At 41.0% G+C, this 13,528-nt stretch overlaps 1 protein-coding gene across 1 annotated transcript; it reads left to right on the top strand.

The window, feature by feature from the left end:
- The first annotated feature begins 5,408 nt into the window (after positions 1–5,408).
- On the top strand, positions 5,409–12,817 carry LOC104700174 (receptor like protein kinase S.2). Its single transcript, XM_087456688.1, has 2 exons — positions 5,409–7,860; positions 12,414–12,817. Exons 1-2 carry the CDS (start codon positions 5,602–5,604, stop codon positions 12,432–12,434), a joined length of 2,280 nt encoding a protein of 759 aa, XP_087312814.1. The 5' UTR covers positions 5,409–5,601; the 3' UTR covers positions 12,435–12,817.
- The last annotated feature ends 711 nt before the right edge of the window (positions 12,818–13,528 follow it).

Below are 13,528 nucleotides of genomic sequence, written 5' to 3'. Positions count from 1 at the left end.
AAAGAATGGAGAGGAGATAGCTTCTGGAGACTATGTGAAGAAATCAGATCTGGAAGCTCTCTTCAAATCCATAGCCGCTAAGAAGGACTCTGGTAAAACCTTTTTCACTCATAGCTCAAGTAGGTCTCTAGTTGTTGATTCAGGTGCATCACACCATATGATTAGTAACTCGAGCTTACTTGATGATATTAAACCGGCTAGAGGAAATTTTATAATAGCAAATGGAGATAGAATCCCAGTTCAAGAAATTTGTAACTTAAAGCTCTTTGATAAAAATTCAAAGGCATTTTATATGTTTGAGTTTACATCTAACCTCCTCTCTGTTAAAAGGGCAACAAATGATCTAAATTGTTATGCTATATTTGGGGCTAATGATGTTCACTTTCAGGATATTGAGACTAGAAATCTACTTGGAGGAGGTGGTAGCAAAGATGATCTTTACATCCTTGATGATATCTCACCAAGTCTCTCTAAATCTTTCTTTACTAGTTGTTTAGGTGTTTCTTTTAGTTCTATGTGGCATGCTAGATTATGACATCCTCATTCTCGTGCACTTGAATTGATGATGCCTAATGTATCTTTTGTTCACTCTAGTTGGGAAGCTTGTATTCTGGGTAAGCATTGTAAGACTTTTTTCCCTAAATCCACTACCATCTATGACAAATGCTTTGATCTAGTTCACTCGGATGTTTGGACATCACCATGCGTATCTAGGGACAACAACAAGTATTTTGTGACTTTTATTGATGAAAAATCCAAATATACTTGGATAACATTACTTCCTGCAAAAGATCGTGTGATTGATGCATTTATAAACTTTCAAACTTATGTGTCTAACCAATTTAATACGAAGATCAAAGTGTTTAGAACAGATAATGGAGGTGAATATACAAGCACTCGATTCAAAGAACACTTATCTAAACACGGCATCATGCACCAAACGAGCTGTCCATACACTCCTCAACAAAATGGAGTTGCAGAAAGGAAGAATAGACATCTAATGGAGGTTGCACGCTCAATGATGTTCCATACCAAGGTTCCTAAGCGTTACTGGGGAGATGCAGTGATGACCGCATGCTACCTGATCAATAGGATTCCAACAAAAATACTAGATGATGTATCACCATTGGAGGTATTGAACAAAGTGAAACCATCCATCGATCATTTAAAATTTTTTGGTTGTGTTTGTTTTGTATTAGTACCAGGAGAATTTCGAAACAAGCTGGACGCTAAGAGCACCAAGTGCATGTTTCTTGGTTACTCAACAACACAGAAAAGATACAAATGCTTTGATCCTACCAACAACCGTATGTTGGTGTCCAGGGATGTCAAGTTTATTGAAAACCAAGGCTACTTTGATAAGGGAGATTGGAATGACTTGAAAAATTTGGCAACACCAACTGATCAATCCGCTAGTCTCAAGTTTCATCTTGATCACATTGGTTCTTCACCAGGCTCTGCATCATCGCCATTGATACAACAAGAGCCAGCTTCTGATAATCTGGAAGACCCCTCCTCTAATCACACAAGTGACAATCAAGAACTCCAAGCGGATCCACCAACTCCACCTGCAACAACGGTTCGTGAGTCCGAGGGGGAGACAACGACTCTACCTGCAGAAACAGAGGAACTTGAACCAACTCACCAACCATTGTGACGTAGTGTTCGTACGAGATCGCATCCATCTACATGGAGGGATCAACAATTTTATTATAACAGTCAAGCGGTAGCTCATTCGATTCAAGTTGTTTGCTCTCTTGCTCATCTACCTGCAGAACATCAAGTTTTCTTAGGGAAAATTGATGAACATGACATTCCAATAAGCTATGAAGAAGCCAAGGAAAATAAAGAGTGGCTTGATGCAGTAGATGATGAAGTAGGAGCTATGAAGAGGAACCACACGTGGGATGAAGCAGACCTCCCACCAAGAAAGAAAACTGTAAGTTCGAAATGGGTATTCACCATCAAATATCTAAGTAACGGGGACATAGAACAATACAAAGCTCGATTGGTGGCCAGCGGCTTTACACAAACCTATGGAGAAGATTACAGAGACACATTTGCTCCGGTTTCTAAACTCCACACGGTAAGAGTTGTGCTTTCATTAGCTACTAACTTATCTTGGGAGTTATGGCAGATGGATGTGAAAAACGCATTCTTACAAGGGAAACTCAAAGAGGAAGTTTATATGAATCCAGCACCTGGTCTCGAAGATTCAATCACACCTGGGAAAGTGCTGCGATTGAGAAAAGCCATATATGGCCTTAAACAATCACAAAGAGCTTGGTATCACAAATTGAGCTCTACACTCACAAGTCATGGTTTCAAGAGATCACATGCTGATAATACTCTGTTTACTCTTCGAAGTGAGAAAGGTATAGTGGTTGTTCTTATTTATGTTGATGACTTAATCATATTTGGAGACAACACTGAAGGTATTCAAGAAGTTAAAACTTTCCTCAATTCAGTTTTTGATATAAAAGATCTAGGGGAACTTAAGTATTTCCTTGGAATTGTGTCGCTCTCCGGAGGGACTGTTTATATCTCAGAGGAAATACACACTTGACTTGTTATGTGCGACAGGAAAATTAGGAGCAAAACCAGTGGACACACCACTTCCGGATGGATATCAGGTTGAAAGAAAGGGGAGAGATCATAGCCTCTATATGGGAAACCCTCTCGCTATAGAAGACTGGTAGGCAAGCTCATATATTTAACGCTTACTCGACCTGACATTTGTTAAGCAGTGAATCAGGTCAGTCAATACATGAAAGCACCAACCACCTATCATTGGAGCCTAGTAGAAAGGATTCTTCACTATCTCAAAGGAAGTCCTGGCCAAGGTATCTGGATGGGGAAGAACTCAAATACTGACCTCGTGGGGTATTGTGATGCTGATTGGGGCGGTGATCGAACTGATCGAAGATCAACAACGGGTTACTGCACGTTTATTGGAGGTAATCTGGTTACTTGGAAAACAAAGAAACAGAAGGTTGTATCAATGTCAAGTGATGAGTCCGAATACAGAGCTATGAGGAATCTAACTACATAGCTCACCTGGCTTAAGGCGCTTCTCAAAGAACTAGGCATTGAGTCATCTACACCTATCCCAATGCACTGCGACAATGAAGCTGCAATCCACATCGCAACCAATTCAGTGTTCCATGAAAGAACCAAACACATCGAACTAGACTGTTACAAGGTCAGAGAGAAGATTGAAGAAGGAATAACTCTCCCCTGCCACACTCCAAACAGAGATCAGCTAGCTGATATTTTCACTAAGGCCACGAGTTACAAGGTTTGCTCACACATCTATGGCAAACTTGGACTTGTGGACCTTACTCGTCCTTGATCTCAAATCCTCTCTCTGTAAAGATCACACTCTTTTTTCCTTGATATAGTTTTGTCCTACAAGGTTTTTTATCTCAAGGTTTTTAATGAGGTGATGTTTTACGGAGCTCCAAGTTCAGCCATGTTCATCGGCTAAACTTGAGGGGGAATATTGATCAAGGAGGATACAAGACCAATGCAGTAAAGTCGAGTGTCCGTACGACTGTCCGTACGAGTCACTACTAATGGACTACAGTCCATGTAAGTGAATAAGAACAGAGGCCTTTATGATATCAAGATAGATTGGAGAAAGAGAAGGATCGAGAAGAGAGGGAGTTACATGGTGTTTTAGAAAGAAGTCACATGTTATCTTGGTTAACGAGACCGACGAGTCAAACAAGGATCACAGGTCACTCTTATCATAGACGTTCTGCAGAGCAAAGCCACTTTATGTCCTGTCCTTTTTAATATCTCTGCAACGGCTATATGATATAGTTGGTCTATATATGACATATAACATACATTGTAAACAATCTAATTAAGCATTCTATTCTTTATGTTCGTTCTCTTTTACTTTCTGTACTATTCTACTTCCACAATTCTTACATACATGCCATCTCATATTACCTCTAACTTAACCATCATTTGACCATTAATCAATTTTTAATAGTTTCTTATGTCATCAAAATTCGAACATTTAAGAAAAAAAATGAATCGAAATTATTTAATATTAATTATATATTATAACTTGCGGTAAAGTTATTTGGTCATATGATTCTACTACATAAAAATCTCACCAGATTTACATAATTCTTCTGAACTACTTGATTGCTGGGAAGAAACTAGTAGTAGTATATTACAATATGGTAGATTTACGAAATCTATTTGCGGAAGGATATGTTCACCAAAAGAATAGTCAAGGTTTGTCCAAGAAAAAAAAACACACAGTGATGATACCTATTTTTTTTTATTATTAATAGAAGTCAGGCTCAAAACGCTGCAAAAACATTATTCGTGATCGACTACTCGGAAATTAATATCATCAAATTCAAATTAGCATATAAAACAGAGTCCAAAATAGTCTGGACTTCTATAAATTAAATTAACAAAAACAAGAAGTCTCTTGACCATGTCATCTGCTTATTTATGTGAGGGAATATACTTTTATCTAAAGTCTGTCTTAAAGACCCATTGGCAAATTAATTAGCCACCGGAAAATTTCCCAAACATCGATCTCAAGAACTAGATAATCAATCTTATTACATCTAATTGTGTAAATAGTTAAACCTGACACAAATATTATCAAATGTGTTGATTCCAGTGTTGCATTATATTTGAGATAAACTATATACCAGGTAATTGTTGGTGTTGTGACATGTTTTGATTCGCGGAACTAAAAAGTGTCTAAATTTAGTACTCCACTAAAAAAGCTCGTTATCTTTGTTGGCTACTTGACTCATACAATAAAAACAGAACTAAGAAAGACGTTAACACTTGTTGCCATTAAAGAAAAAGAGGTTTATCATGTTATTATATTTCTCCATTGTTAAATTCTCGTAATATCATCATAAAGGCTTAATAGAATTTATGTTACGAGAAGGAAAAAGAAAAAAGGAAAGAAAATAGAAGAAGACAAAGCTTCGTCTTCGAACGCGTCAATGTTCTTCTCGACGACACGCTTTGAAAGTCTTCTTCGGGTCTCATTTTCTCCATGGGTACATCGGTACATATAATATGAATATATTTTTTAACTTTTCGTACCATATTATACATTTAACTACAAAATTTCGTAGTTAAATCATTTTTGCGAAATCAATGGAAGTCTTTTTTTCAAAAAAAAAAAAAAAAAAAAAAAAAAAACTCGTTGAAAAATCAAGAATCAATTAGTGCCAAGCCAAGAATTAAAAAAAAAAAAAAAAACTTTATACCAAAAAATGGAAAAATCCTGGGCCATGACACATCACCCGTAAATGACCAAACCCGATGAAACGATTTGCTGTATTCAAACCACGCGAACCTAATCTTGTTGAAATTAATGCCTCCCAATCTTCAAAACTATATTTCAAATAATACATAGTAACACTTTCAAAAGATAAATATTTCTAGAAAGAACACACACAAACACTATAAATAAAACATCCTTGCTGGCAAAAATCCATCATTCAATTTTGGTCGGTCAAATAGAAAATCCCCCAAAAAAAAAATGTTATAAAAGCATTATTATCATATCTTTAAACTCGAGTTCACATTTCGATATCTACACATATTCACATGGCGCCTATGGTAATGGATCGTCTCTGTTTCGTATTACCGACAGAATCAGGCGAGTTAAAGCCACCGTCGGTAAAGTCTCCGGCGGTGGTTCAAGAAGAGACCAAAGAAGAAGAGGAGAAAAAGAAGAGCCGTGACTGTGGACGTCAAGTCGTGAGTTTAATCGGAGACTTATTCCGGCGATTACACAGCTCAAAATTAGTGAAACGTTTGAATCTTTGTAGCATCAGCGAGAGTAAAGATTCTGTTTCGATGGAGTTTAATAGATCTTTCACTGACATGGAAGGTGTTCAGCTCTCCAGCAAAGTCGGTTGCAAGAATCCAAGAATCTTTGGATACTCCGAGCTTTACATCGGAACTAATGCATTCAGCGACGAGCTGATCCTCGGAAGCGGCGGTTTCGGACGTGTTTACAAAGCGGTGTTACCGAGCGACGGTACCACGGTGGCAGTTAAATGCTTGGCGGAGAAGAAAGGAGAGCAGTTCGAGAAAACGTTCGCGGCGGAGCTTGTTGCGGTGGCTCAGCTCCGGCATCGGAATCTTGTGAAGTTAAGAGGTTGGTGTCTACACGAAGACGAGCTTCTTCTTGTTTACGATTACATGCCAAACCGGAGCTTAGACCGTGTGCTTTTCCGACGACCGGAGATGAGGAACTCTGATTTTAAACCGTTGGATTGGGAACGGAGGGGTAAAATCGTAAGAGGACTCGCCGCCGCGTTGTTCTACCTTCACGAGCAGTTAGAGACTCAGATTATTCACAGAGACGTGAAGACGAGCAACGTCATGTTGGACTCTGAGTTCAACGCTAAGCTCGGAGATTTCGGGTTAGCTAGGTGGTTAGAACACAAGGTTGATGAAACAGAGCCTGATTCGAGTTACGACTCTGTTTCTTCCTTCCGTAACCACCAGTTCCGAGTCGCCGACTCGACTCGGATCGGTGGTACTATCGGGTACTTACCGCCGGAGAGTTTCAGGAAGAAAACAGTCGCCACCGCTAAAACAGACGTTTTCAGCTTCGGTGTTGTGGTTTTAGAGATTGTTTCCGGTAGACGTGCCGTTGATCTTTCCTTCTCGGAGGACAAAATCATTTTGCTTGATTGGGTTCGGAGGTTATCAGATAACCGGAAAATACTCGACGTCGGAGATTCTAGGTTACCAAAAGGATCTTATGATCAGTCCGATATGAAGAGAATGGTTCATCTTGCTCTGCTCTGTTCGTTAAACAACCCAACGCATCGTCCCAATATGAAATGGGTAATCGGTGTACTTTCCGGCGAGTTTTCCGGTAACTTACCGGCGTTACCTTCGTTTAAGAGTCATCCTCTTTATATTCCTTTAACATCTCTAAAATCAACCTCAACTTCGGAGACCACGACGACGACCAGAACAACGACGACCACCAACTCCACAACTAGCTTCAACGGGTCTTCGGAGTCAACACCGTCATCAAATTACGTTACTGCCCTCGAGGATTCCATTTATCAGACGGCGGAGACAGGAGAGAACAGGTATTTTAATTACAACAGCCGGCGAGTGATGTCGTCTAAAGCTTTCGTATTGGACACGCCAAGGGAGATATCGTACAACGACATCGTTTTAGCCACTGATAATTTCTCCGACGCTCGTCGCGTTGCTGAGGTTGATTTTGGTACGGCTTATTACGGTTTACTGAACCAGGACCAGCATATTGTGGTGAAACGTCTCGGTATGACTAAATGTCCCGCGCTTGTGACTCGGTTCTCCACCGAGCTACTTAACCTAGGACGGCTTCGACACCGTAACCTTGTTATGCTCCGTGGGTGGTGCACAGAACACGGAGAAATGCTTGTCGTATATGATTATTCCGCGAATCGTAAGCTAAGCCATCTTCTTTTCCATAACCACAAACCAGGGAACTCTGGTTTGCGATGGAAAATACGGTACAACGTGATCAAATCGCTCGCTTGCGCTGTACGGTACCTCCATGAGGAATGGGACGAGCAAGTCGTTCACCGAAACATAACTTCTTCAACAATCTTTCTTGATAGAGATATGAATCCACGGCTTTGCGGATTTGCGTTGGCCGAGTTTTTATCGAGGAACGACCAGGCTCATCAAGCTGCAAAGAAGAAAGGATCTGCGCAAGGGATTTTTGGTTATATGGCACCAGAATACATGGAATCTGGAGAGGCAACAACCGCAGCAGATGTATACAGCTTCGGCATGGTGGTGCTAGAGATGGTTACGGGTCAGCCGGCAGTAGATTACAAAAGGAAAAAAGTGAAGATATTATGAGAAACTCAAGATATGAAGGAGATAAGCATTACTTCTTTATTCCATATTTCTCTCTTAGTTTGTTATTACAATTGTGAGCCTTTATATACAAGAGACATTAGGGTTCTTAGGGTTTTCTACTCAGTGCCAAGTATTGCAAACCTATTGGCTAGCTGAATTGGAGTGTTACAGCTAATCATTTGCTTTTCCTTTTCTGGCATTTTCTGAGATGTTCCCTTTGATCTAACCATAGTCTTGTCTTCTTGTGCAGGAAGATTCTGGAAGGATAAACCTTGTGTTGCATTATTGGGCTCGTTCATGGTTTTGGGTCTGTAGGCAATATTGAAAGCCTTGTTGGGCTTAATATTGCGCTGGCCCGTTTGTTGAGACAAAGACTTCCCTTTTGTCGTTTTAGTTGACCTACTTCTGTCTTTCTCAGCTTGTTCGATAGATCTGAGATGTACTTTCATCTCCTTTTCACTATCTTCTATTTTGACATCAGATCCGTGATGATCTTGAGGATATCTGCTTATAGTCCCCCTCAAACTCGGAGTGGGTGGGAAACACACGCCGAGTTTGGTCCGTAATCGTTCAAAAGCACCAACCGGAAGCGATTTGGTGAAGATGTCGGCGATTTGAAATTCCCCTGGGATGTGAGTGACAGTCAGGGTGCCAAGAGCGACGCGTTCACGGACGTAATGATAGTGGGTTTCGAAGTGTTTGCTTCGTTTGTGGTAGGCCGGATTCGCCGTTAAGTACACGGCGGAGAGATTGTCACAGAAGAGCTCTGGGGATTTAGGAAGTGGGATCCGCAACTCCTTGAGGATTTTGCAGAGCCAAGTGACCTCAGAGGCGGCTTCCGAGAGAGCCCGATACTCCGCTTCAGTGGAACTTTTGGAGACGGAGTCCTGTTTCTGAACAGCCCAGGAGATGATGTTCTTGCCCAGGTATGTGCAGTAACCACCAGTGGAGCGACGAGTGAGGTCACAGCCAGCATGGTCGCTATCACTGTAAGCTCTAACTGTGCAGTCAGTATTTTTGTGAAAAGAAATTCCCATTGTTATGGTCCCCTTGATGTAACGGAGAATCCTTTTGAGCAGGTGAAAGTCGGAGTACATAGGAGCGTGCATCCTCTGACATACGAAGTTCACCGCGAATTGAAGGTCAGGTCTGGTGAGTGTTAAATACTGGAGTTTACCGGCTAAGCTCCGGAAGTATGTCGGATCCGGGAAGGGAGCATCGTTAGCAATTCGTCGATGGATGTCCTGAGGCAATGGGGTTGGCATCGGGTTACAACGCTCCATCTGAGCTACCACAAGTAAGTCTTCTGCGTACTTTTGTTGAGACAAAAACATTCCTCCTGAATGATATTGACATTGAATGCCAAGGAAGTAGCTCATTCTTCCCAAGTCTTTCATTCGAAATTGCTTGTTTAATTCCTCTAGCAACTTTGACAGGGCAGCAGAGCTATTACCGGTTATTGCCATGTCGTCAACATACAAAAGGAGGATAATCATGGCGTCATCTTTGATGTAGACAAACAGAGATGGATCTGATTGGCTGCAATAGAACCCAAAGTCAAGGAGTAACTTGCTGAACTTGTCGAACCATGCCCGAGGTGATTGCTTGAGACCATAGAGAGACTTGTGTAAGAGGCAGACATGATCGGGTTTTGTTGGATCCACAAACCCTGTAGGTTGTTTCATGTATACTGTCTCAGTTAAATCACCATGTAAAAAGGCGTTTTTAACATCCATCTGTTTTACTTCCCAGTTCATGATGGTGGCCAAATGGAGGACAGAGCGCACTGTAGGAGTTCTTACCACTGGACTGTACGTTTCAAGGTAGTCTATTCCCTCTTCTTGATCAAAGCCTTTTGCAACCAACCTGGCTTTGAGTTTATCTAGTGATCCATCAGCATTTAGCTTTGTTCGGAACACCCACTTACATCCGAGAACATGCATATCCGGTGTGGGAGGAGTAAGAGACCAGGTATTCGCTTCTTTACAGTTGCTCATTTCTTCACCCATTGCATTTGTCCACCCTTCGTGTTTCAAGGCTTCAGTCACTGTTTTAGGCTCCGGATATGACACTTTGTGAGTCATAAGTGCATATCTCGGGTTTGGCTTGCGAATGCCTGCTTTTGACCGTGTGACCATCTTATGTGTAGGTTGGCTCGGGGCAGGATCTTCTACAATGTCAGAACCTTGGCTTGGTGCAGTATCTGTTGCTGATTCAACATCATGAGAATCCTGTGTCACATCAGTGGCTTTAGGTGATGACTGAGACACTGAAGGTTGAGGATTGCTTGTCTCTGCTGGAGGGGTTGATATCTCAGCTGGAGGTGTTGATATCAGAACAGGTGTTAACTCAGGTAGTGTACTGATTCTGCTTGTTGCGGATGGTGGAGACACAGGTGTACTTGGTGGAGTGCTGAGTTTGCTTTGTTCTACAGGTTGTGATGAGCTTGAGGATATCTGCTTATAAATAGGTTTGCAATACTTGGCACTGAGTAGAAAACCCTAAGAACCCTAATGTCTCTTGTATATAAAGGCTCACAATTGTAATAACAAACTAAGAGAGAAATATGGAATAAAGAAGTAATGCTTATCTCCTTCATATCTTGAGTTTCTCATAATATCTTCATGGTATCAGAGCGATGGCAAATCAGTCCATGGAACTCTATTCTTTTCCGTTTCCTGCACTAAACATCTCAAACTGCGTCACTTTAAAACTAAACCAGAAAAACTACATCTCATGGAAATCTCAGTTCGAGTCTTTCTTATCTGGTCAAAATCTCCTTGGATTTGTGAACGGGTCCTTTTCGCCACCTGGTGCTGTCATTCAAGTTCCACACATCGGAGGCCAAGTTACCACGGTTCAGAATCCAGACTACGGCGAGTGGTTCAGGGCTGACCAGATTGTCAGAGCATGGCTTTTAGGCTCTCTGTCAGAAGATATCCTTGCGGAAGTCACTGGTACTACAACGGCTCAGGAACTATGGAATGCTCTGGCAAGACACTTCAACAAGGTATCCTCCTCACGCCTTTTCGAACTGCAAGGCAAGCTACAATCGTCAGAAAAGCTAGAAAGGCCCATGTCAGAGTATTTAAGAGACATAAGAAATGTCTGTGAACAGCTAGCATCTATAGGGAGTCCAGTACCGGAGAAAATGAAGATCTTTGCAGTGCTCAGAGGGTTAGACAGAGAGTACGAACCTATCAAAGTCTCTATTGAAGGAATGATAGATTTGGTGCCACCGCCTACCTTTGATGATGTCACCTCACGGCTCATAACCTACGCAGACAGATTATCCACTTACAGCACAGCTCCAGAGGCATCACCTCACACAGCCTTCTTCACCAATCAATCGGGTCGAGGAAGAGGCAGAAACGGTGGTTCTCGTGGAAGAGGGAACTTCTACTCGACTAAAGGCAGGGGCTTTCCACAACAGATATCCTCACACAACAATGGTACTGAAGCAAAGGTGGTATGCCAAATCTGCAATAAACAAGGTCATCCAGCTATCAAATGTTGGTATAGATTTGACAGCAGCTATCAGTATGAAGATGTACCTCAAGCGCTGGCTGCTCTGAGGATCACGGATGTCACGGACCATGGAGGAACTGAGTGGGTCACAGATTCAGGAGCCACTGTACACGTCACAAACTCCCCACACAATCTGCAGAGAGCTCAAGCTTACGCTGGATCAGACTCAGTCATGATTGGAGATGGTAATTTTCTCCCCATCACTCACACCGGATCAACTAGTCTTCAGACAACCTCTGGTAAGCTTCCTCTCAACGACGTATTGGTCTGTCCTGATATTGCAAAATCATTATTGTCAGTTTCTAAGGCCACAAATGATTATCCTTGCTCTTTTCAATTTGATGATGACGTGGTTCGTGTTAATGATAAGGAAACAAAGAGGCTGCTGATTCTAGGAAACTACAATAATGGTTTATACATACTGAAGGACTTACCTAAGAAAGTGTTCTATTCCACACGACAACACTCTGTAAGTGAAGATGTATGGCATAGAAGACTGGGGCACCCGAATGACCAAGTTCTTCAGCAACTATCTGCAATAAAAGCTATTCAAATCAATAAAGGTGTCAAGAAGATGTGTGAAGCATGTCAACTTGGCAAGAGTAGCAGACTACCTTTTTCTTCTTCTAGCTATGTTGCTTCTAGGCCCTTAGAAAGAATCCACTGTGATCTTTGGGGACCTGCTCCAATAAGTTCTTTTCAAGGCTTTCGCTATTATGTAATCTTCACTATTGGCTAGCTGAATTGGAGTGTTACAGCTAATCATTTGCTTTTCCTTTTCTGGCATTTTCTGAGATGTTCCCTTTGATCTAACCATAGTCTTGTCTTCTTGTGCAGGAAGATTCTGGAAGGATAAACCTTGTGTTGCATTATTGGGCTCGTTCATGGTTTTGGGTCTGTAGGCAATATTGAAAGCCTTGTTGGGCTTAATATTGCGCTGGCCCGTTTGTTGTTTTAGTTGACCTACTTCTGTCTTTCTCAGCTTGTTCGATAGATCTGAGATGAAAAAGAAGATGCACTTTTGGTGTTAAGAATCCGCGAAGTGGTCAGTAACAGGAAAAAGCTATTGGAAGAGATTGCAGATATTCATTTAAATGACGTCTATGATGATGAGAGGCAAGAAGTGGCGAGGGTATTGCGGTTAGGGTTGGTTTGCACAAGAACGGATCCAAAGCTAAGACCTAACATTAGCCAAGTGGTGAGTATATTGGATGGAAGTGAGAAGTTCTTCAAAGAGGAAGGAGGAAAGGAAGGTGATGTGAGCCGCAAGCAAATGTATGAGTCGTCTATGTTGATGATTAGACAAATGCAGGCCCTTGGGATTCATTGAGTAATGTATAGGATAGGACAAGTGTCAGGGATGTTTATGTAATCAGATTTTCAATACAAGTGCCGTTGATGCCTCTTTTTTCAATTCAGTTAAATACTATTGGACGAAAATCATCGAAATTGACAAAACCAAACGACAAAGAGAAAACTAAGAAAGAGGAGGAGGAAAAACAAGATGGCCTCCATTTTAAGAACAACAACACCTTTCTAGTGGGTTTAGGATCGAATTAAAGCTCTAATACCATGATCTTTTTTTCTAAGGTGAGACATTAAGACTTCTATCTAATACGAAAGTTCTTAACTCCCACCCAGTCTCCGACCAACTTGGATTGAGATCGAAAGTTGTAAGACTAAAACTATCAATGTAAAATTTAAGAAAATATATGGTATAGTACATAAAACTATAATTAAATAGTTTATACTAAATATCTAAAATTACATCGCACTATCCTACCTAAACCCTTTTCTACAGAAACGTGATTCAGTTTCTTAGTCTTAATCCATTTAATCTAATATTTAATGTTATGAAATTAACAGTTTTATATATAGAAGTATGCAACCATGCACATGAACACAAGTTAATGGTACAAAAAATAAATTAAATGGGTCAATGGGTGTCATCATCATAAAGATTACTAAGTACTAACAATTTCATATAGTTACCAGTTAGTTTCACACGTAGACGTGGTGCATGAATGGAGAGGATTACCCACTTAATATTCTCCATTCACATATATGGAATTATGGAACTGCAGATTTTTTTTTTTTTTGGTCATGAAACAAAAGAACGCATGTG

The sequence above is a fragment of the Camelina sativa genome, chromosome 7 (assembly GCF_030686135.1).
Source record: "Camelina sativa cultivar CO46 ecotype springtype chromosome 7, ASM3068613v1".
Classification (NCBI taxonomy): domain Eukaryota; kingdom Viridiplantae; phylum Streptophyta; class Magnoliopsida; order Brassicales; family Brassicaceae; genus Camelina; species Camelina sativa.
The sequence above is the reverse complement of the archived record's forward strand: the minus strand, read 5'-3'. Positions and strand labels throughout refer to the sequence as shown.